We start from the raw sequence: 24752 nt of genomic DNA, 5'->3' as shown, positions 1-24752 counted from the left end.
ATTTAAACAAGTATATTCCATATGTAGATAATGGGGAGTTGACAACGCATGCCTACATCTTATTAGGCTTGGAGCTCATGATCTATATAGAGGCGCCTTGAGTGTTGGGGGTTACTAAGAAGAAGAGAGGGAAATTCGGTTGCCAACCAATGAAGTTTCATAAATAGGAGAAGTTAAAATGGAATGTTGTGTTCTCCTTTCACGCACACTGTGTAAAACCATTTTCTCAAAGGTTGAGAACCATTGAAAAGGAGCCCAAAACACCCCAGGTGCTGAGCTCCTCTAAGCAGAGGTTCAGAAGCGAGAGGTAGTTTTAAATATAGATCTACTTTTTTGGCAACATTGCACCTCAGTAGGACTCACTGTACCTTGGGTGAGTGGAGTGAGGAAAGATATTGGCACCTTGTGCCTGATAGGCTTGTTTATGAAATATAAACTCTCTGTGAAAGGGGAGGGCAGGGTCCGGACGAAGCTCAGCTTTGGTGTTTGGGAGAAAAATACCCATTCTTCCTCCCCCAGTCCCACTGCTTTAATTCTCCCGTGAGGCATCAAGGCATATTGTACTTTCAGGGTTCTGGGTTCACCCCTGTCTCAGCCTCTCCATTACTTTTGTACAGATCCATCATTTATTTATTTATTTATTTATTTATATTAATGTCTGTCTCCCCCTCTAGACTTTAAGCTCATAGTAGGCAGGGAAAGAGCACCTGTTCCTTTTCAGCCCCCTCAGTGAGAACCTACCAGTCTTTTGATCTGTTTATCTAAGCAGCTCCCAAGCAGTGAAATTTTTGTCCGGAGTTTTGGTAGTGATGTGTTGGCCCCTGTGCAGCTTCAAAAACTTTTAGTTCAAGAAGTGCAGATCTGCCTTGGGCTACTTAAAACGAGCAGCACAGTTTCTCCGCTCTTTCACTAATGGCCCATCTGAGAGATCTGTTGAATTAGGTTACAGAATTACAAAATGACCATGCCACTTAAATGTACAGAACATCCTCTTTTATTATTCATCAGCAGCTATTTCTCCCTCCCCACTCCCCCTTCCCCAGTGCCCGAACTGATGTCATTTCCCACTTGGCAACGGCTCAGGTTTTGCTGTGTCTGAGATATGTCACGGGGAAGGGGGAAGGACCAGAGCGAGGAAAGCAGGAGGGAGTGTGTTGCGTCCCAGGACCCTGTTTACTTAGTATTCTTTGCCAAGGAAGCCTGGTTCAGATAGAATCGCAAGCCCAGCCTGTGCGCATCAGATGGGGAAATGGTTGTTTCAGGACTTTAAAAAACCTTCGTTCCCAACATTAAAGTGGACGATGCACTTGCAGAATGCCTTTCCTTTTGGGTCTTAGACAGGTAATTAGCTTGCTTGTGTGTGGAATGTTTTTGACTTGGGAAAGGGAGGGAGGGGGCAGGAGCAAAGTGTTTGGGGTGGAAAAAGGATTTAGAAAACGTCTCATCGTTGGCAGCGGGATGTCTACAGAAAATAAGCTCCCTGGTTTCCTTCCCTCCTTCTCTTATTACTCACTCTTCCATCCACATCAATCAATCAATCGTATTTATTGAGCGCTTACTTTACGCACACTACTGTACTAAATGCTTGGGAGGGTACAGTATAACAGAGTTGGTAGACACATTCCCTGCCCACAGAGAGCTCAGAGTGTAGAGGGGGAGACAGACATTAATATAAATAAATTATGGATCTGTTCATAAATGCTGGAGGGTGGGGAGGGGCTGTTGAGCAGTGACTGCAGTGTTTCTTCAGACACCATAGAACTATATACTTCACAGAAAGGCAATTTGGGGGTAGGCACAGTTCACCAAGAAGGCTTCTCCTTTAACCTCCCTTTTTTAACTGGGGATTTAACAATGCTATTTATTCTCAGAGATCTTTAGTTCCTATTGAGTAACCAGTTTATTCCTCGGGGCAGTGGCTTTAAAACTCTACCACTGGCTACGTTCCTGAATACCTTAGAGGGGACATAAAAGCAGGGATAGGAAGGGCCAGAAAGTGGACTCGGAATGCTTCCAATTCCAAGTTTAAAAACCAAACTGACCCCGGGTGCGGAGAGGAAGATTTAATTGCTCGGTGAGCCACTGTGTGAACAAGGAGCACTAAATTATAACTGGTAACCTTGGAATGAGAAACAGTAGCAACTGACCAACCGCCGTCTGACTGAGATCACAGCTGCTGCCAACTGTGTGTCCCAGGGAGTTAGAAAGCTTTCTCTCTCCCCCCTACCCCTTTTAGTCTGGAAAGCATGTCCATTATAGGAATCTGCGATTATAAACAGCACTCAGAGTTATGGAGTTCTGTGGGGAACAGCACACACCCAGACAAAGCTGCCTGCTTTTCCCAGTTCTCTGATAAAGGGGTTGGGGGGGACGCTATGAGACAGCCCTTGCCACCAAGCTAAATGGGTTTTTAAGTTCTGTGAACCCCTGAAGATTGTCAGTTAAATTTCACTTGAAGAAGATGGCTGAATGGGGTAGCCTTGGTTGGGTTTTCTTTAATGATTTTAGGGTTTTCTTTGGAAAGAAAACCCGCTTCTCCAAAGTGCTCAAATCTCTTTTTTAGAGATTCACTAGTCTTCTGATTTTTCTCAGGGTCATTGGCCTTTCCACTCTGAGTTTGAAAAAAAGGCATTCCCTAAAAAGACAAGATGGTGTTTTCCTCTTGAGGAAACTGAGGTACAGCCTGCAGGATGTATTTTACTTAAGAGCAAAATGACTCAGTTGCATGTTGGGATTAGAATCTATGTGTCTCAGTTCCAATCCAGAATTGAGACTGTGGCATTTTATGCAATAAATACGATGGAATGAATAATTCCAAATCAGTTCTGTGCAAGAGACTCTCTCTGGTGTGGTGAAAATTTACAGAGGAGCAAGGAGGCTAGAGTGGTGGATCGTATACAATGAAGTGGCAGTCAGGTCATCCAAAACCATGGGAACTTCTGTCCTTCCTCTTTCTGTCTGTCCTTTGAAAGGCAGTTCTGCCTCCACTATTTGGGATAGAGGCCTCATGTGAGACGGAAGAGATCCATTTTTTTCCAGTCAGTTACTATATTCAGTACTAGCTTGCTGAGGTGTGATCATGGATTTTATGGGAATTGATATAACGCTATAGGATGGATGTTATTTAAATGCAGTTTATCAGTATTTTAGGTACTGTAACTCCTGAGAACCTGCTCTATATGCTGTCAAATAGTATCTAGGTAATGTTCAGTAATTTATTAATATAATTTATTAAATGGAAGAATGGATTTTTTCACTTCTTCCTTTCCTTATTCCCCACCAAGAATTTTTACCACTTTGCCAGATTTGAAAATTTATCAGTATGGTGTAGTGGATAGAGCACATGGGCCTGGAAGTCAGAAGGTCATGAGTTCTAATCCTGGCTCCACTACTTGTCTGCTATGTGACCTTGGCAAGTCACTTAACTTCTCTGTGCCTCAGTTACCTCATCTGTAAAATGGGGATCAAGACTGTGAGTCCCATTTGGGACAGGGAGTGTTCAACCCAATTTGCTTGTACCCACCTTAGTGTTTAGTATGGTGCCTGGCACATAGTAAGCATTTAAAAAATGCCATTGTTATTATTATTCATAAGAAGAAGCATAAATGATGCTCCGTTACATTTTAGGTCGGGTGTCTGTACTCTGTGTAGTGTAGGCATATGGTTATGGACAGAATATTACCATGCCATCTCAAGACCATCTTTTTGGATTGGAAAACAGTTGGGGTTTTAAAATCCAGGGTAATGGAAGTTTCTGTCTTCAGTTACATGTTTAAAACTTTGGTTTCTAAATATCACGGAACCGAGAGGGAGAAAGGGTGAATGGAGTAAAGCCCAGATACATCATCTCAGATATAAATGAGGTGTGTCTTTTCAGAAAGCCCATTCAACCTGCACATCCGATCAAGAAAATGTTGCCCTTCCTCCAGGGAAACACCCAGCAAATACTGATTGATCGAGTCCCAACTGTTAAACTATTCAGCAGTGTGGGCCGGGCCAATTCTTCAGGAGGAAAATGAAGAGGCAACGTTGAATTGAAACAGCAGGTAGAATAATAATTGTGATATTTGTTAAGTGTTTACTGGGTGCCAGCACTATACTAATCGCTGGGGTGGATACAAGCAAATCGGGTTGGACACAGTCCCTATCTCTCGTGGGGCTCACAGTCTCAATCCCCATTTTACAGATGAGGTAACTGAGGCACAGAGAAGTGAAGTGACTTACCCGAAGTCACACAGTAGACAAGAGGTGGTGCCAGCATTAGAACCCAGAGCCTAACCTGTATCTAACGAGCTCGTTCCTGGGGGGAGAGGAGGCCAGAGATGGGAAAACTTATACAGGGAAACACCTCCTTTACTGGTAAGTAGTTCTGCCCCTCCGTCCTCCCGCCTCAGACCGTACCTGGAAACAGTCTTGCACCAGCTGATTTGCTCCAAGCCATTCACATCAGATGGTGAGCCATGATAGTATTAGCCACCCTCAAACTAGAAGTAGTCAGTAAACATCCTTTAGACTCTAAGTTCATTGTGGGCAGGGATTGTATCTGTTATATTGTAATATTGTACTCTCCCAAGTGCTTAATGCAGTGTTGTGCACCCAGTAAGCACTCAGTAAATATGATTGACTAGTCTGGATTTCACTTCTGGGCAGCATCATGATACATGACAGTTGTCCTCTAGACTGGTGAGGTCCATGGGTAGGTCCCCTGCCCCCTCCCCAAAGCCACGAGGCCATTTTGGGTTTGGCCAACTCATCTCCAATTTAGCGCCCCACTGCTGCACCACAGCCGGATTTGTGGGCAGAAGCTGGAGCCAGGCCTGGGCCTGAATTTTGGGCCCAGATAAACCCCTACCGTGTAAAGCTCTAATGAACAGGCCAAGAAAATGGTGCCGTATGATGCAAATGAATAGGAAATCGGAGACTTGCTGTTTATACTCCAGGGCTGAAACCTTGACTCTTTCTTCCCAGATGGATTGAATTGATTTTAGAAGCCCTGTAACCAGCTTTAGGAAATATACTGTCTTGCCTTTTATCAAGATGAGCGAGGCAGAAAGGGAGACCCACTAACCCTCGTGAATCCTAGAACAATGTGGTCTAAGAAGCTGCTATTTCAGGGGCAGAAGGCTTGTTTTCATCACATTTCCTAGTTCAAAGAAAAGAGAAGCCAGTTGCCTGGAGAGAAACTCAGAGGAAAGGAGGAATGTAACTGCTTTAGTGATGTTAAACCAGGATGGATCCTAAAAAAACATCTTTCTCTAGGGACAGGCTGTGTGGTTAATAATGCATGTCGTCCCCTTTGGGGCCAAGAAAATGGAATAATTTACTACCTTTTTTTATAAACCAGGAAACAAAAACAACTGTTCCCTTTCCCTCCCTCATTCTTTAGTGCTCAGATAACAGCTATCCTAAGTCTTGCCCAACACATTTCCAGCACTTCTTGGCTTGTTTGGGTTGACTTGACAGTCAAAGTCAGTTGAAATGGGTCCTAAAGGTAGGTCTGCTGCGGTCGGTTTGAAACGTACGGTTGCTACTGTCGTGTTCATTGCTGTGCTCTCTTAACTAAGAGACCTAAACTCCACAGGAAACTTCTGCTTCTTTCCACTTGACCCCAGAGCTTAGTGTTTCTTGGCTTATAGTCACCTTTCTTTTCTCCAAAGGGGCAGAGTTGAGGCACATCAAAGGGAGTTCTCTGCCCCGAGGCAAAAAGGGCATTGAAAGCGGGTCGTAGTTCACCACCTACAAATCAACCAGATTTGCTTGAGCTATATTTGGCAAGCACTGGTCTGCTCAACCGTAGCAGCAGAAGTATTATTTATTGGGTGTAATGCACTGTACTTAGCTCTTGGGAAGTACAAAAGAGAAGTGACCCATCTCTGCCCTCATGAAGCTTACACTCTAATAGGGGAGGCAGATGAGGTGAGTTGGGTGAGAGCGAAGCTCCCGTAAATGCCACCAATTGATTCAAGTTGATCTTTGCAGCAGCATACAGTATAGATTGAAGGTTGGGGGTGAGGCTAGAGGCAGGGAAGCCAGCAAGGTGGCTGATGCAATAAATAGTCCAGCCATGATATGGCTAGACCTTGAGTTGGCGGGGTCGGGGGGAGCAGTTTGAGTGGATCTGGGAGATGTTGGGGCGGAAGAACCACTGGATTTGGCAGTAGATTTTGAGAATGGAAAGACAGAGGATCCAGGATAACACCAAGATTGCAGACCTGATTGGATTTCAGTCGTATTTATTGAGTGCTTACAGCACGCAGAGTATTGTACTACGTGCTTGGAAGACTGCAAAATACCAATATAACAGAGTTGGTAGACACATTCCATGCACTCAAAGAGCTTACAATCCACAGGGGGAGACAGACATTTAATAAAAAATAAATGAATCAGTCACTTGTATTTATTGAGCACTTACTGTGTACAGAGCACTGTATTAATCGCTTGGGAGAGTACAATATAATAAAATAGCAGACACATTCCCTGCCCATAATGAGCTTACAGACTAGAGTCTAGAACTTACAGTCTTGTATGGAGGTAAGTGCTGTGAGGTAGGGTAGGGGGTGAATAAAGGGAGCAAATCAGGATGATGCAGAAGAGTGGGAGAAGAGGAAAAGAGGGCTTAGAGAAGGCCTCTTGGGGGAGATGTGCCTTCAGTTAGGCTCTGAAGATGGGAAGACCAGTTGTCAGCTATGAAGAGGGAGGGTGTTCCAGTCCAGAGGCAGGTCTGAGAGAGTTGAAATCAAGGTACAGTGAGTAGGTTGGCAGGAGAAGAGCAAAATGGGTGGGCTGGGTTGTAGTAGGAGAGCAGTGAGGTGAGGTAGAAGGGGGGCAAGGTGATTGAATGCTTTAAAGTGAATTGTAAAAGTGACGCAAAGGTAGCTAGGCAACCACAGGAGGTTCTCGAGGAGTGGGGAAACGCGGCCTGAATGTTTTTGAAGAAAAATGATCCAGGCAGCAGAGTGAAATATGGACTGGAGTGGGGAGAGACAGGAGGCTGGGAGGTCAGCAAGGAGGTGGATACGGTAACCAAGGTGGGACAGGATAAGTCCTTGGATCGATGTGGTAGCAGTGTGGAGAGAGAGGAAAGGGAGGATTTTGGCGATGTCATGAAAGTTGTACCAAAGGGAGGATTTTGGCAATGTCATTAAAGTTGAACCAACGGATTTAGTGGTAAATTGATTATGTGGATTGAGTGAGTGAGAGGAGTCAAGGATAACGCCAGAGTTAGGGGCTTGTGAGACAGGAAGGATGATGGTGCCATCTGCAGTGATGAGAAAAATAGGGAGGGCAAAATTTGGCTGGAAAGATTGGGAGTTCTGTTTTGGACATATTTAGTTTGAGGTGTCAGGACATCCTAACGGAGATGTCTTGAAGGCAGGAAGAAATGTGACTCTGCAGAGAGGGAGAGAGATAAGAGCTGGAGATGTAGATTTGGGAATTATCCACCTAGAGGTGGTAGTTGAAGCCATGGGAGTGAATAGATGGGGACCCAGAATTGAACCTTGAGAGACTCCCACAGTCTGGTGGGGGGAGGCAGAGGAGAAGCCCACAAAAGAGACTGAGGATAAGTCTCTCAGACTTATGTCTGAGACTGAGATAAGAGGAGAACCAGGAAAGGACAGTGTCAGTGAAGCCAAGGTTGGATAAAGTTTCCAGGAGAAGGGGATGGTAGACAGTGCTATTACGGGTTGCTGTTGTGTTCCCTTTGCCTTTGCCTTGGTTAGGTTAACACACCAGCCAAACAGGCATACACATCAGAACATGACTCTTTGCTTAGCTACTGTATCTTGTTTTCAGGCACCACACAGTTTAGCATGTGGTTTTCATTTGGCGTTTAGCAGATGCAAGCCACCCCACTGTGCCGTGCTCCGACTGCTTCGTTCCTAGCTGTCCGGCACATCTGTTCTGGACGTTGACCATGAGGGAATCTTGCAGAGCTGGTGGGGCAGGAATGCTGTACAGGCAGACAGGCTCCTGGATCCCTTCTTCTCGCAGTTTCTTGTTTCTGTGCCGTGCTCAGGTCTTCGCTTGCTCCTTGTAAGCTTGCCATGGAATGCTTCGGTGGTCAGATGTTAAGGTTAGACAGCCCAGGAGGAGACTTTGTCCTAAGCAAATGAAGATTTCTTAGCTGGAGCTCCCAATTGGATCGGCTTGTGCTTCACTGGGAAGTCGAGAGGCATGTGCAGTTTGGAGGGGGGTTCGAACAAGTTTAATCCTTCCCGGTCAGTTTGTCAACAGCAACACCTTTGCGTACTCATTCTGAAGCCACACTTTTCATTTATCTCTTGTGAAGTGCACCTGAAAGCTGGGTGTGTGTGCTCAAAAATCATGAAGTCAGAATACTGACAAGAAGCAAGTTTGAGACTGAGCTGGATTCTTGTTGCCAAAGCTTGCACTATGGGTAACTGACTTTAGGTAAAATGGTACAAATCCCCACCCTGAGGTTACCTGTTGTTGGGGTTTTAAGGAGAGCTTTTCAATTAGGGAAATTCCTGCTTTCCTTAATGTTGTTGCTGAGGGATGGAGAAATCTATTTCTTAGACTCAATCAGATGGCAGGGAAGCCATTTTTGATATAACTCCCTCTCTGAAGCAGAAATAAACAGCTTTCAGGAACTGTGCTGAAACTTCTGTCAACACTAAATCTGGGGCTGTTTTTCAGACAGACAAGTAAATAGAGGGGAGCCTCATTGGCTCTGCCATCTATAACAGTGAACTGGAAACAATGGCGATTATATAGTTCAGGAACTTATTTTTACTTAGATTAAATAGCACCCTGATAGAAATGGCAGTTGATAAATCCTTTTAAAAATACATCTGGGAATAAACAGCCTAGAGAAGCAACATTGTGTAGTGGATAGAGCTTGGGCCTGGGAGTCAGAAGGTCATGGGTTCTAATCCCAGCTTCGCCATTTGTCTGCTGTGTGGCCTTGGGCAAGTCACTTTACTTCTCTGGGTCTCAGTTACCTCATCTGTAAAATGGGGATTGAGACTGTGAGCCCCTCATGGGGCAGGGGCTGTGTCCAACCTGATTTGCTTGTATCCACCCCAGTGCTTAGAACAGTGTCAGCACATAGTAAGTGCTTAACAAATACCATTATTATTATTAATAAACATTTAACTTCAGTATTTCAGATCTACTGAGACTTTTTCATTTTCTTTTGTATTTCAAGGTGGACATCTTTGCCCAAGTGATCTTGATTTTTGAAATTAAAACTTCCTGTTTAGTTAACAGCAAGTTGTCTGGCATCCCCAATCCAAACTCCCCACTTTTTTCCTGTTTCACTTGTTGTCAGTAGCTTGTTGCTTGGTTTTTCCCAGGGGCCTCCTGGCAGGAAAAGTGCAGTTCAGGATCTAATCCCTTCTGAATATCACTAACTGAATATGACGAAGAGCTCTGCCTTGACTTATGTTAGGAATGTTGGGCTGGTAAAAATTTTAAAAGCGAAACAATCCTACCTAGCTGGAGACGGGGGGAAGGAGGAGAGGGCTGAGTGGGAAATGAATGTGTGCAATAGAGGATTCTTTTTTTTTTCCTTAAATATAAGCGCTTACTATGTGCCAGACACTCTACTAAGTGCTGGGGTAGATACAAGGTAGATTGGACACAGTCCATGTCCCACATGGGGCTCACAGCTTTTATTCCCATTTTACAGATGAGGTAGCTGAGGCACAGATTTGTGAAGCAACTTGTCCAAGGTTACACAGCAGACAAGTGGTGGAGCTGGGATTAGAACTCAGGACTTTTTTACGCATAGGTCCAGGTTCTACCCACTAGTCACGCTGCTTCCCGTGTTTGGTAAATCACCCTCTCCGTAAGTTTGGGTTGAGTGGAGGGCTGACCCTCAGCAGAGCTACCTGTAGAAGCAGTTTGTCCTCATCTTTTATTCATTCATTCATTCAATCGTATTTATTGAGCACCTACTGTGTGCAGAGCACTATACTAAGCACTTGGAATATACAATTCGGCATCAGATAGAGACATTCCCTGCCCAACAACGGGCTCACAGTCTCACATTTTAAGCAGATGCTGTCTAATATGCCAAATTAAATGATGGCTGTGCTAGTTATACAACTCCTTGAGGACTTGTGAGACTTGTTAAGCCCTTACTATGTGCCAATCAATTGTATTTATTGAGTGCTTACTGTGTGCAGAGCACTCTCCTAAGATCTTGGGAGAGTGCAGTATAACAGAGTTGGTAGACTTGTTCCCTGCCCATAACTGTTCTGTTCTCAGTTATCAACTATTCTCAGTGCTGGGGGAGATACAAATCAGTCTAGCATTTTTTTTTAAATGGTATTTGTTAAGCACTTACTATGTGCCAGGCACGGTACTAAGGGCTGGGGTAGATACAAGCTAATTAGGTTGGATCCAGTCCATATCCCACAGGGGCTCACAGTCTTAATCCCTATTTTTCAGATGTGGGAACTGTGCCCAAGGTCACACAGCAGACAAGTGGCAGAGCTGGATTAGAACCCAAGTCCTTCTGACTCCCAGGCCCCTGCTCTACCACTAGATCACACTACTTCTTGATATGGTACCTGTCCCACATGGGACTCAAAGTCTAAAACCCTCTTGTGCTCTTAGATCTGAGCGAAAGCCCCAAGTAGGAGATTAAGACCCAGCACAGCTACCTTGCGACAGATTTGAGGTGAATAGATTGATGTTCCAGTTCAGGCAGGTTTGATTCCAACATTTGTCCTCTTCCAGCTAAAAGTTCTTCTAGACCTAACTGCCCCAGAAAATCTAAAGGAATGGTTGTCTGAGATGGGGGTACATCTGAGGGAGATCAAGACCATTTCAACATTCTTTTCTGTGTTCCTCCTCTGCCCCTTTCTCCATTTTCCCCTTTGATTCTGTCCCTTTTCGTGCTCCACTGCCCTCCCCCCCCCCCAACACACACACTTGACCTGAGGTGACTAGGTTTTTGATCACCTGGACTTTCCAAAAGCAAGGTCTAAGGCTCTTTCTAGGTTAAACTTCGTCAAATGACCGAATTCATTCTCCTTTACAGTTTTTCCCAGACTTTTTTCCCCATGATCTATAGAAGTTGTCTCTCTATTCATATTTGCCTCCTCCATTGACTTGTAAACATTATACGTTTAGCTTTTAATCTTATGATAGTTGTAAGCTAATTAAAAATACTTTTTCTGCCCCTTTTTTGGGCTTTAAACATGGTGGCGATTGTGGCCCATGAAATGTATTTAAAAGGTGTTTTTCTCAGCTATCTTCTGGGCTGCTGGGTCACACATACTTCATCATAACTGATATTCATTGTCCTGGTGGTACTGTAGTCAAACCAAATTCCAGACACCTTGATTCAGAATGGAATCACCCAGAGGAGGCCAAACTTGCATTCTGTGAGAGAATGTACAGAAGGGGAGTTAAACGAATCCATCTCCTTTGAGTAGAATGGACGTGACTAGGAGCAAGGGCTCCTATTTTGTCGAGGGCATTCTCGGTCAAAATCCTTGTCTGAAGGAAACAAATCCAGCTTCTTCCCGGGGATATCAGCGTGCTGTGATGCCTCAGCAGCAGAGGCGATTGAAGCCCCTGGCGATGTTTCTGAAGGGGTCCTTGACCTCATCTAAAATTGCTATCATCAATCAGGTTTTCCAGGATGATTAGACTTTTGCTATTTCCAGTTTACCAGAGAGACCGTGTGCGATACAGTTTGCCATGCATCATGAATAGGAAGTCTTATAATGGAGAAATGCAGGAAAATGGACTCCTTTCAAGTGTTGTGAAAATTGAAACCATATACATAACCTTGTCACCAATCTTGCCCATTAGAAAGTTGTTGTTTTTTAAATGGGGATTACTGTTTGAATAGTTTGCAAATTCCATGGCAGGGTCAACGTGGAAATGAACTGGGTTGATCTTCTACCACTCCCGTCTGTGTCGCCCTGACTTGCTCCCTCCATTCTTCCCCCTGCCCAGCCCCACAGCACTCATGTACATATCTGTAATTTTTTTTTATATTAATGTCTGCTTCCCCGCCCCCCACTGAAGTTCATTGTGTGCAGGGACTGTTTCTGTTTATCGTTGTATTGCACTTTCTCAAGCGCTTAGTATAGTGCTCTGTACGCAGTAAGCACGCAATAAATTTGAATGTATGAATGAATAGAATGAATGAAGGTGCTACATAGGGCTTTTGGGGCCGACCCAAGTTGGAGGTCAACAAGCCAGGACCCCTATTTAAAAAGGAAGCCTTCTCTTCCCTTCTTCCCCCTGATTTCCAAGAGGCTCTTGAGCAGCACCTCACTGGGGGGCGGGGGGGGGGCTTGCCATGTGCCGTATTTCCCAGGAGGAGCAGGTTCTTGGGGAAGGAACGTGGGGCTGGAACTCAGGAGACTTGGGCTCTAGGCTCAGTTTGGTCACTGACCTGCTGGCTGAATCTGGACAAGTCTCTTAACTTCTCTCTACCTTGGTTTCCTCATCTTTTGAATGAAGATACTACCCCCCATTCCCTCCTGCAACAGTGCTGTTGGGAGGAAAAAAATAATGTAACGAATGTGAAAGCACTTTGGAAAAATAAAACCCCAAACCCATTCAAGGGTGGTGGTGGTATTCTTGGAGAAAATATTAGTATTATTATTAGTATTATTACCATTCCCTCCCCTTTACTCAGAACAACCCAATACCCCGGATAACGTTGGAGAAGTGGCACCCCCACTTAAGAAACTGCCTATTTTTCTGTCCCCCTAAAGTTATCACATTCACTCCACACATTGTGTAGCTGAACAGCAGTTTCCCTAGGAAGGAGAATGGCTCATCTGAAGAAAGCATCTCCAGAATTGGAGTGTTAAATGATTCAGGTGGCAGCCCATCTATCCTTCTACCTATCCAGGGTATTATTTGGGACACCCTCCTGCCCCATGGCTCTTGTTCTAGATGCCTATTAAGAAACCGTAGGAGAGAACCGTAATTTACCTGACTTGGAAGTGCTATATTTTCAAAATTCTTGAAGGCTTTCTCAGTGCTAGAACCAGACTAACAAGCATCTTTTTAAGTCTAGGACATATTTTAATAGTAATGGTAGAGGAGCTACTTTGTTGTCAGTGATCCGTGAAGTAATTATGATCCTTTGGATACAGTTAAGATTAATTGGAGGTATTATCAAGTAGTTTTGTGTCATAATTGACCCCCTCCTCTATAATTGCTGTTATCCAAGTGCGCTTTTGACATGACTTTCAAAAACACTGGGGCAGGAAAGAAAGTTACTACTGATATAAAAGAACTAAACAGAAGCCAGTTTTACCATTTCCTCTGTAGTAGGAGCAGCTTACAAATCTTAAAATGGAGCTAATTGGCTGAGAAAACATTGATAAGTGCCATCCTTAAGAAAAAAAGTCCAGTGCTACAGAAGTATTCAGAAGACTACTGTTTTCATTTGAAAAGCACTCAGTGGAACTCGTTTTTATTTTTTATTTAAAGATTGTTGGAGAAATTAGAGCATTTAAACTTGGGCATTTGCTGTTTTTGCCTCTAGCCAACCTAAGAAGCAAAGAGGCCCCGCTCTCAACTCTATTTGTATTCATCTGCCAAACCACTCACAATTTTATATTGGGCATGGAAGCGGTCCTAATTTTTTTCCCCAGTAATATGATGTTTGTTTTAAAAGTACAGGTGGCTAGCTTCCCAGGGGCAGTTGCCTTTGAGCTGAATTTCGAGAAAAATTTTACAAGTAGAGAGTGAGGGAATTAAAGCCATAAAGCAAGAACATATTTCCCTCAGTTTTTATGTTGGTGCTAAGAAAGTTCTCGCACTGATTAAATTGACCTTTACGACTGCTAAGCTAAGAATAGCAACCATAGGACCTGGATACTGCTGAGGAAAATTTTTTAATCCTTCGGGTTTTGCTCCCATCAAAGAGAATGAGGTAACTTTTTGTGCATGTGTTCATATATCAACATTGCTCATAACTTTTAAATTATGGAAATTATTCTTTCCAGCTCTGTGCACGTCTTGTTCACACATGTTTCTTTTCCCTTCGTGCCAGTCCTCGGTTTTCAGCAACAACAGGGTTGTGGAATGTTTGTCTAGCAAGTGATGGACCGGGGCATTGGCATGCGTTCTTAGCAACTAAAATCCTTCAGTCATTATTGATATGAAAAGCTTTGGAGTGTATGCTGCGACTATTACTAGTATTAATATTATTATTGGATTATTATTATTATTATGGTATTTATTAAGCTCTCGTTCTGTGTCAAGCACTGTTCTAAGCTCAGGGATAGATGCAAATTAATCAGATCGAACACATATTTTAAAAGCCTATAGTATAGGTCACCCTTGGCTGAATGTCTGACAGACAGCCTTCTGAAGAAGCCATTGACTATCCTATAAAGAATAACCTGCAAGGCAAGACCAAGCTTGGGAGTGAAGTGTTTCAACTTTTATTAAAGCTTTCTTCTTCTCAAGTATCTTTCAGCAGTTGCTAATGGTGATTTTGTGAGCAATGCGTTGGGGTTGGTTTGGTTATTCAGATGGTATGTGTTCCTTCAGGCAGATAACCATAGAGGCCCTTTAATTAAAGAAAATGGAACGGCAAGTAAACAAAACCGTTTTCCTGAGACAGAAGCACTCCTGAATTTGGGGAGGAATTTGGAGCCGGAGTCTTGGCTTCTGACCTGACTCTACCTCTCCCGACCAGCTTCTCTCATTCCACTGTTTGCCCCCCTTTACCTGGAACAACCTCACGGATACCGAAGGTACGAAAAAGTTCATTCTAGACCCAGGGGAATTGGCCGAGTGGCCCGCCAAACAGACTTCCTCCGTCAGAGTCGGGCAGGGGCCGCGACTCCTGCGATTCTGCTGTGCCCAGGAAGGTGGAGGCATAGCAGAAGAATGAGTCAGGCCCTATTTAGTACCAGGCCTTCTGTCTCCGGGGAATGGAGTGTTGAGAGAAAAGTAGACACCGGCAGTCGTGAGGATACTGCTTGTTTAGATTGAAAACACTTTCAATAGCATCCGGGTGCACTTAGAAGCAGTCGGCCACACCCCCCTTTAGAGTCCGTGCCTCTTCTGGGGAGATACGTGGGAAAGAAACCGAGCCAGAGTCCTCCTTTGCGTCAGGGGATCTGGAGCACTCGTCCTCTTGAAGAGCTTGAAGGCAAGCAGTTCGATCTGTGCACTGTGAAGTTGGGTCAAAAAATCCTGCTTTTGTCGAGAGGCTAAATTTGAGGGGCAGGGAGGAATACCAATACTAGTGCTGCTATAAAATCTGGCTAAATTGAAAATAGAGTGCCTGCCCTGGGAAAAATAGCAAGTGAGAGCGAGGGTCAGTTCATCCTAATTATAACAGGCGAATGACTCAGGCCAATTGGAAGTGTCGGATGCGGGGACTTCAGTTACTAACTACCGACGTGCAGGTTCAGTTTGCCTTTTTTATTATTATTATCACTATCATCATCACCATTATATTTAAGTGCTTACTCTGTGTCAAGCACTGTTCTAAGTGCTAAGGTAGCTATAAGTTAATCAGGTTGCACACAGCCTTGTCGCACTTGGGTTTCACAGTCCAAGTAGGAGGGAGAACAGGTAACTAACTGAATCTCAGTTTTACAGATGAAGATCCCGAAGCACTGAGAAGTTAAATGACTTGTCTAAGGTCGCACAGCAGGCAAGTGGCAGAGCTGGGATCAGAACCTGGGTCCTCTGACTCTCAGGCCTGTGCTCTTTCTACTAGACCATGATGCTTCTCTATGATACTCGCTAAAAATGTAGCTTGGGTAAGGGTCACTCCCAACTTGCTTTAAAGGTTTTTTGTTTTTAAATGGTATTTAAGTGCTTACTACCTGGCAGGCACTGTACTAAGTGTTGGGGTAGATTCAAGCTAATCAAGTTGGACACAGTCCATGTCCCACACAGGACTTTCAGTCTTAATCCCTATTTTACAGACGAGGTAACTGAGGCACAGAGAAGTGAAATGACTTGTCCATGGTCACACAGCAGACATGTGGCAGAGCTGGGAATAGAACCCATGCCCTCCGACCCCCAGGCCCATGCTCTCCACTAGATCCCATTACTTCTTGCAGTTTGAAACCTCTGCCTCTTAGTTTGGGTTTTTAACAGTGTTTATTAGAATTCCACAGTTCTGTCAGTACAATCTATCCCAAGTGTTATTTTTGCTTACTTATCCTAAATGGAAATCTTCCAAAAGGAAAAGTTCCTTTAGCATCACTTGTGCATTTCCTGATTTTTCCTGCTCTGTTGGATTTGGTTTTGTAACTGTCAAGGCAGTGCAGTGGCTCAGTTTCCAGGGATTGGCAGAGTAACCTGACACTTGGGTAGTTTTCATGGTTTAGAAATGTCCTCTCATCTTTCTCTTCTCATACACTCACATTCTGTACTCAAAGGCAGTTTTTAAGGTGTGGCAGAATATCATAGGGGAAGAATTTGAGGAACCATTCTTAGGTCAGCCAAGGGCAGTACACAGTCCAGTTAAACAGAGAACTGTAGTAGGAAACGAAAATCAATTCTACCTCAAATCCTCCAGACGTTAGTTCCAATCAAATGGGGTTGCTCAGTGACTCACTGTCACACATCGTAGCCCTGTTCACAGTAACTGGAATAATTTGCTTATTCTCCCTCTCAGCAAGAGGAGCAAGATGTAGTACAGGGCAAAATTTAGGGGCTGGCATGCCTGGTTTGAGAGCTGCATGATGTATATCTTCTGGATCCACTTGGCTTGTTGAGATGTTACAAATACTGACGGTTTCTTTTCTCCATTTAGGAGGGTGGTTTTCTTGCGAATGGAGAAAAACTTAGCAACACAAAAATGACTTACATCAAAAGGTATTAGATAGTTGGCAGTTCCTTGCTCTCCAAAGATGATTTTGGCATCACAGTTAACATTAGGATATGGTGTGGCTCTCACATCCTATATATGGGTGTGTTTTTTTTATTTTTTTTTTTTGCTTTCTGTTTCTCTCCACCCACCACTGCAGTGAAGCTGTTTCTGAAATGGAATATGGCAGCTGTTTGATAGCTCCAAAGCCACCCTCCACAACTGTCCCAGCCAAGGGAGTGACGTAGACTCGTGTATCCGGTTGAACTTTTTTAAAGGGACTCGCAATAGGAAAAATGCAGTGAAGCAAACTGGAATTTGCCCAGCATAGTGGGGCTGAAGTTTCCATAGTCTTAGATAATCGAGAACTATAAGAGCAGCAGATTTTTGGGCCTCTCTGTGCGATGGGAGTTTACATTATCATCCCTATGGCGCCCTCACAACCACATTCTGCACAGTGAGTTTTGTTGGGTGGAAAAAATATAGTTCATATGACAGTTAATCCTGGAAAACTGATGAAAGTATTTCAGGAAGAAATTTCCCCAGGAAGCCGATTTAATAAAAAAAAAAATCAATCCTAAAACCTGCTGCTAATTAGAAGGGCTGGATTTTAGAGGAAGGCACAGTAATTGCCACTTGGCTATAAATAAAGGGAAGCAGCCTTCCACCTTTTGAACGTAACACTCATGTTTTAGAATCTGAATTTTCTTCAACTTGGAGGTAGTGGCCCGTTCTCCATAATGAGTAAACCAGCTGAATTAGAGATTTGTGGTGCTGCATGAAGGCTGGGGATGAGAGGATGGCTAGGGAGACAGAGCAGAGGTGTTTAAGGTTGTAATGTAACGTTAAAATTCTTTTTGATTTTAGGATAAGGAAACCTGTGTGGGCATCAACAATCAGAGTTACATATGTGACACGGGACACTGCTGTGGACAGTCGCAGTGCTGCAACTACTACTATGAACTCTGGTGTAAGTGCTTGTCTTTGTGGTGTTTAGCCTTTTGCAATCTGCCTAAAATTTGCCTCTCTTGTTCGAGAAATGGTCGGGTCTTCCCCGACGGCGGGCAAGCGATTCAGCAGCCAGACCCTTCTAGAATCGGAGGAAGGAGAATTTTATTCATCTGCCCCCGCCTGTCTTGGCAACAGCTAGGGCAACGATTTTGTGAAGCTGTAATAAGGGGACGGGCCTTTCTCGGATAGTAGGGCTTCAAAATCACTATTGTGATGGTGCTCAGAAAAGCAGGCAGAGAAGAAGCCTCTCCAGATCCTTAGGCAGTAGCTAGGCTAGAACTGGAGTCACATGTGAGGTTGTCTCAGTCGTGGACTGGTTGCACGCTACAGTTAGTGGTCCGTTCTGGTTGCCCCTCACCTTGGGGTGTGCTTAGGCCAGTAGTTGAACGCCCCGGAGGGAGACTTTGGGTGAGGCCTCCACAGTTGCAGTTTTTCCTAAGGAGAACTGCTGACTACTGGATGAGTGATGGTGGAGGGACAGAGGAGTCTCCCATTGGGGACACGATGGAGGAGCCTCAGGAGGCTACGGGGGGGCCAAAGGTGGGGGCCTTTTTCGGGGGCGGCTCCCTCTCTTCACTCTCCATTTGTCAGAATTCAAGTCCCTCTGCTTTCTGGGTGGGACAGGGAGATGATTTTTCCTTCCACATCCATAGACCTGAAGTAAATGGGGATTCTAATTCCAGTGGTTCTCTGCATTCCTCCAAGTCGCTACATGGCTCATTTTTATTGTAATCAGCCCGATTTCTTGGGTCTTAGAATGCTTTGGGGGGCACAGAGAGCAAACTACACTGTTCCAGCTGAGACCAATTCCCCTCCTTCCTCCCCCTCACAAGGAAACAAACTCAGCTCACTTGAAGCCCGATCCTGTATTGATAGATGCCCCCTCACTTGATGACTTCCCCAGCTGATGACTTTTCTCCTGAAAGCTCTGTAGCTTAATGGAGAGAGCACGGGATAGGGAGTTAAGAGATTTGGGTTTGAAATCTGGGTTCTAGACTGCCACTGTCTCTGCTGGATGAGCTTAGGCAAGTCACTCAGCTTCTCTGATCACTCAGCTTCTAAAATGTAAAATGGGTATAAAGTGCTTGCTCTCCCTCTGTCTTAGATTGGGGGACAGGAATAGAGTCTGATCAGATTCTCTTGGATGTATTCCAGGGCTTAGCCTATTTATTGGCACATAGTAAATACTTAATAAATACCATCTTTAGCCTTATTATTCCCGGTGCTCTTTTTTTTGTAATATAGCTTTAATTTGACCAAGTTAATATTTAAGATGAATGGTCTCCTTTCCTAGCCTTCAGATGTGGGGTTCCTTTTAAATATGGACATATTTACAGGTAAAATATCATCACCTCTATCTGACCAGTGAAAATCTTGACAATGTTACTGAACTGTTTACCCCACTGGAAAAAATCAACCCAAGGGGATGGAATCAGTGGATTGGTGCCAGTGTAGTGTTTAACTTGAGGTCCTTTGCTTCTGATTTAAACACATGTTCACCTAAGGGACCTCACTCAGGTTATGATGGGTGGTGGGGATGTAGAGAAAGAAAGGGAGTTTGCGCAGCTGGTGAATTAGGTTGCAAAGGTACTTTATTTACCTCTTACCCCGTATTGGAGGGGCATCTACCAAGGACGACCAGCCTAAAACTTAACTGTCCCCTGTTAGCTGTTCTTTGCAGACCGTCTCTCCAGTTGTTTCCCTACCCCTTCTCGTGGAATAGGCACTTCCAGAATCTTGGCTGAAATTTATTTTTAGTGGAATCCCCTCTAGACTGTAAGCTCGTAGTGGGCAGGGAAGGTGTCTGTTATATTGTATTCTCCCCAGCGCCTAGTATAGTGCTCGGCACACAGTAAGCGCTGAATAAATACGATTGACCGACTGACTGAATCCCTGGCTTTCACCCAGGCCCCTGACTGACTGTTCTCAGCAGTCTTGAGACAGCTGCAGATGTCATTCCTTTCATCCTTTTTCTTGCTGTTTTGTGTTTATCCTGCTGGCATTGTCACGCTCCAAATGTTTCCCCCTCCAAGTTCACCTGGAAGCAGTATAATATAATGGAAAGAGCATGGTGCCGGGATTTCTGGAGGCCTGGGGGTTCTTTCTTCCACCACTGCTGCCCACAAGTCACTTCACTTCTCTGTGCCTTGGTTTCCTCATCTGCAAAATTAGGCCTGTATGCACCTCTTCCTCTTTCTCTCACTGGGAAATTAAGAACACAATTAGATCATTGATGTGACAAAAGAAAAGTGCTATATGAATTTTGTAAAACTTGGTTGGAGTTATTATTACTCTTAGGATGCTCGTGTGTGTGATTTTTTTTTCCCCTCTTTCCTAAGTTGTACCAATAGGAGCCCCTCTGCCCCCCCACCCCGCAACTCCTCTGCATTATCAGCAAACCCCAGAGCTGTTGCTAGGAAATGGAAAGGTGCTGAATCAGCAGATAAGTTGGAATCCGAGTCATGCAAGCACCCAGTACCATTTCAGCCACTGGGTCGGGAACTGAAGTCTAGCATATATAACAGGTAGGGATAATAGATACCAACCTCCTTTGGGACCTAGATGGCATTGCCGGGCACCCTGTATGAGTACCCAGTACCGGAGGCTGGACCTTTCCGACTCACCTGTCATGCTTGACCGGATATGGATCTGGGAACAGTGGTTATGTTGCCCTAGTGGCTGACACGAAACTTTTAAACCCTTGCTAAAACTTCACATGTTCCAGATAGCTCAAAGCCACCAGACTTGTGTGTTTCCAGACAGATTTTGGAGCTTCTTTAATGAGGAATGCTTGTCAAACCAGGTTCCTTATCGCTGTTTTTTGTGGCTTTTTCCCCCCCTTCTCTTTCTCTTTTGAACGACAGCACTTAGGCGAGGGGGTGACTGGAAGGGATATTGTTTGGAATGGAAAGAAAATTAGAACCTTGGCCGAGACATGCCTCTCTCTGAAACTCAATCGCACCTCGTGGCCAATGGGAGTGGTTCTTGTAAACAGGATCTTGCTTGCTCCCCTGTTGGATTGGTGGGTGGCGGAGTCTGAAATTTCCAGAAGAAACTTATGACCGTGGACGAGGTCCGTCCTAATTATAAACAGACTTAATGGGGTGGGGAATGAGACTGGGGGGAAGGGACAGAACACCTCAAGGCATGGCAAACTAATCCTGTCAATACGAAGCAGTAAAGTGGTGGGCAAAATCATTGTCGGGTTTTTTGTTTTGTTTTGTTTTTACAGTGATGAGACAGGGCCTGGAAAACTGATATTCCAAGCAGGTGGATAGACTGTTTAAAATGTAGAGAATCACTGAGTTCAAATGATCCCTCTGAGCGCCATGTCAAAACAAAAGTCTGGAACGTTTTTGCCAAAAAGCCAGAGTATCAGACGAAAACTGCACAGATCCTGAAAGGAGAAAATGAAGTCGGGGTGCAGTTCCCAGTTGACAAAACTTTTGGGGACATTGGCAGAGGATCGCCACTAGCCTCTTGCCCCTAAAATATGGAAGACAGTGCCTGATGGTCCAGAATTTAAAGGCAGCTTGGGATCCAGCCAATCTGCTTAGTTTTCACCACAGTTTGGAGCGGGAGCAAGCGGAAAAAGAAAGCGTCAATTGCTAGTCATTTTTCCCTACTAGTTACCAAAAAACAGTGGAATAAACAAATTACTCAGATTAGATGGCATCCGTCCAAGAGTCCTGAAGTTTCAGAATTCCTGGCAAGAATGTGTAACCTATCTTTACCAGTGACCATAGCACTGATGGATCGGCAGATCGTCACTCTCATTCCCCTTTAGACAAAGGGTTGCAGAAGCCATCCTGAGCAGTAAACATAACTGCTATAGTTGGAGAATTGGTTGAAGCCCAAATTAAGTGTGGGATCAGTGAGCACTTAGAAAAACAGAACCTGTTGAGAGAAGGATAGCATGGTTGTGAAAAGGGGAAAAGTAATATCTCACTAATCCGGAACTTTTTGAAAGGGCTGGTAAAAATGTGGATAGGTAGGAACGAGTTAGACACATATTTACATTTTCTAAAGGCCTTTGACGTGGTTCCGTTCCAAAGATTAAAAGCAGAGTAATCAGAGGATTGGAGCAAGTATTCTCTCTTGTATAGAAAACTGGTGAAAAAGATAGGACGGAAAGGGAAGGGATAAAATGGCCACTTTTCAGGATAGGGCATGTAAATAGAGGGGAGCCCTGGGGCTCACAGTGCTAGAGCCAGTTTTAATGTCTCCATAAATGATCTGGAAGAAGAAATGTGCAGTGAAATCTCTGAATTCTTGAAATCTCTGAATTCTTCTGGGAGGTGAAATGCCCATGCAGGTTGGGATAAAGGTCACAAAGACCTCATTAAAACTGAGTGCGTGGACTGAAAAATGACAGGTGAGTTTCCTTGTGAGTGAGCGCTAGCCCTATACTCCAAGGAAGCAGCGTGTCTTAGGGGGAAGAGCACAGGCCTGGGAGCCAGAGGGCCTGGGTTCTAATTCTGTCTCTGCTGCTTACCTGCAGTGTGACTTTGGGCAAGTCACTTCTCTGTGCCTCAAGTATCTCATTTGTAATAGGGGGATTGCGACTGTGAGCCCCTTGTGGGTTAGGGACTGAGTCCAACCAGATTGACTTGTATCCACCCCAGTGCTTAGTACAGTGCCTGGCACATAGTAAACGCTTAAGTACCATAATTAGTAGTAGTAGTAGTAGTCACAGATCAAGGATCTTTGTCCGAACTGAATATCTTGTATCGACTCCAGCACTAGTACAGTACTATGTGCTTGAATATCACTAATAATAATAAGTATCTAGTCACGAAGGCAGTGGCCAAGGAGGACGTGTAACTCTTGCTCACTGAATCCCACATCCACTTGAGCTTGAAGAAGTAAGCGCAGACCTGGGCCCCCTATGGGGAAGACTGGATCTGATGATCTTGTATCTGCCCCAGCGCTAAACATAGCTTTTGGCACTTAGTGTTCAATAAATCCTGAGAAGCAGCATGGCCTAGTGAACAGAGTACGGGCCTGGGAACCAGAAAGACTTGGGTTCTAATCCTGACCTTTTCACTTGTCTGCGGTGTGACCTTGGGTAAGTCACTCAACTTCTCTGTGCCTCAGTTCCTTCATCTGTCCCATCTGATTATTTTGGGTCTACCCTAGCTTTTAGTACAGTGTCCGGCACTTAGGTGCCTGACAAATACTATTTATAAAAAAAATTACAAGTATTATTATTAAACAGAATAATAATCTTCACACGGTGGATGGTAAGGAAATAGTATTCTTTAGAAAGAAAGTTGTGCAGGGTGAAAAAATCATTAGGTCCAAGTGAGGTTGGGATATATTTATGGAGAAGTGGTCCGTAATGGGTTCCAAGTTACAAATTATTCATTCATTCATTCAATAGTATTTATTGAGCGCTTACTATGTGCAGAGCACTGTACTAAGCGCTTGGGATGAACAAGTCGGCAACAGATAGAGACAGTCCCTGCCGTTTGACGGGCTTACAGTCTAATCGGGGGAGACGGACAGACAAGAACAAGGGCACTAAACAGCGTCAAGGGGAAGAACATCTCGTAAAAACAATGGCAACTAAATAGAATCAAGGCGATGTACAATTCATTAACAAAATAAATAGGGTAACGAAAATATATATAGTTGAGCGGACGGGTACAGTGCTGTGGGGATGGGAAGGGAGAGGTGGAGGAGCAGAGGGAAAAGGGGAAAATGAGGCTTTAGCTGCGGAGAGGTAAAGGGGGGATGGCAGAGGGAGTAGAGGGGGAATTAGGGATCTGAAGGGGGAAAATCAGTGCATCCCCGAGGTGAGGATTGATTGTGGTCCGGGAGTCTCTTGCCACTTTTGGAGACCAAATTGTGGGCTGGACAGGCCATGGTTCTGACCCATTTGTGTCATTGCTAGTGAACCTAAGGATTCTTATGAGTGAAGCGAGGGGACCATGGTCAGAAATGGTGACCTTCCCACCCACATCCCCCTTTGGTACTGAGAGCAGTCACCCTGGGACAGCTGGCGACGGGGGTCTGGGCCGGGGAGTGGGGAGACTTATGGAAAGGGAGATGCTTGTTCTGGTCCAGTTTGGTTCCTACCCGGATCCTCTCTGATCATCCTTGGGCAGCACCAATCCAGTTGTCAGTGACGCTCGCGGGGAAGGGTGTGGGAGGAAAAAAAGAACCCTTTCGTTGTAGCGGTGGGGAAACGATGTAACTCTTTTGAAAGCTTCAATAAGTTAGAGCTACAAAGAACCCAAAGTAAAGCTTTCCATCAAACAGAATCTGTTTTTCCCACAGCCCCTACAGGGTCTGGAATTTGGGTCTGTCTGAATTGTGAAACTGCTCCCCGCTTCCTGGTCATCAGACAACTCGGTAATTTCTTTTGTCCCTGCGCTGTAAAAGTAGATTTTCTCAGTGTTTTAAGTTACTCCTTATTAGGGATGTTGTTCTTTTCCACCATCAGGAAGGAAAAAACTGAAATCCTTTTGCCTGAGTGGGAGGAAAATTGAGCGTTGGAAACGAGCCTCCGGTGCTGACATCAAGGGTTTATGCTCTCTGTTGTTTTGAACCCGGTTCCCACTAATCCCCTCTTGACTTTGACTGGAATTGAGACAGCTGTGAGGTTTTTTTCGCCTCCCCCTTCTTAAAAAAAAAAAAAAAACCTTAGCCAGGAACTCCTTGGCAGAGATTATAAGAAAGTGCATTGCTGACCCTTTGCAACGCCTATTAGATTCAGTATCACATTTCAGGAGGCCATTCAGATTGACTCGAAACGGTCGGCTCAGAGCTCCCCTCGTTTCCCACCTGTCTACCGTCTCCTGATCTCTTTGACCTAGAATTCCCTCTTCCTTCCCTTCACCTCATCCCTTTCTCCAGCTCTTTAGCTCACTCTGGCAAACTCTTTACTCTTCACTTCAAACTCAGCTCAAAGTAAGAGGGAATTGTTGTTTTAATACACGTTTTGCTGTCA

The 24752-nt window shown here is 44.5% G+C and overlaps 1 protein-coding gene across 2 annotated transcripts in view; it reads left to right on the top strand.

Moving 5' to 3' along the window:
* Nucleotides 1-24752, top strand: part of WBP1L (WW domain binding protein 1 like) — a 63943-nt gene that overhangs the window by 27388 nt on the left and 11803 nt on the right. Inside the window, exons 1-2 of one of the 2 annotated variants that reach the window (XM_029080876.2) lie at nt 1206-1341; nt 17654-17756. In XM_029080876.2, coding sequence (XP_028936709.1) covers nt 1315-1341; nt 17654-17756 — 130 coding nt within the window. In that variant the 5' untranslated portion in view covers nt 1206-1314. Of the gene's footprint in view, nt 1-1205; nt 1342-17653; nt 17757-24752 lie in introns of those variants that run through there. The other variant, XM_029080875.2, reaches the window with a different exon arrangement.

Source organism: Ornithorhynchus anatinus, chromosome 16 (genome assembly GCF_004115215.2).
Source record: "Ornithorhynchus anatinus isolate Pmale09 chromosome 16, mOrnAna1.pri.v4, whole genome shotgun sequence".
NCBI classification, from domain to species: Eukaryota; Metazoa; Chordata; class Mammalia; order Monotremata; family Ornithorhynchidae; genus Ornithorhynchus; species Ornithorhynchus anatinus.
The sequence above is the reverse complement of the archived record's forward strand: the minus strand, read 5'-3'. Positions and strand labels throughout refer to the sequence as shown.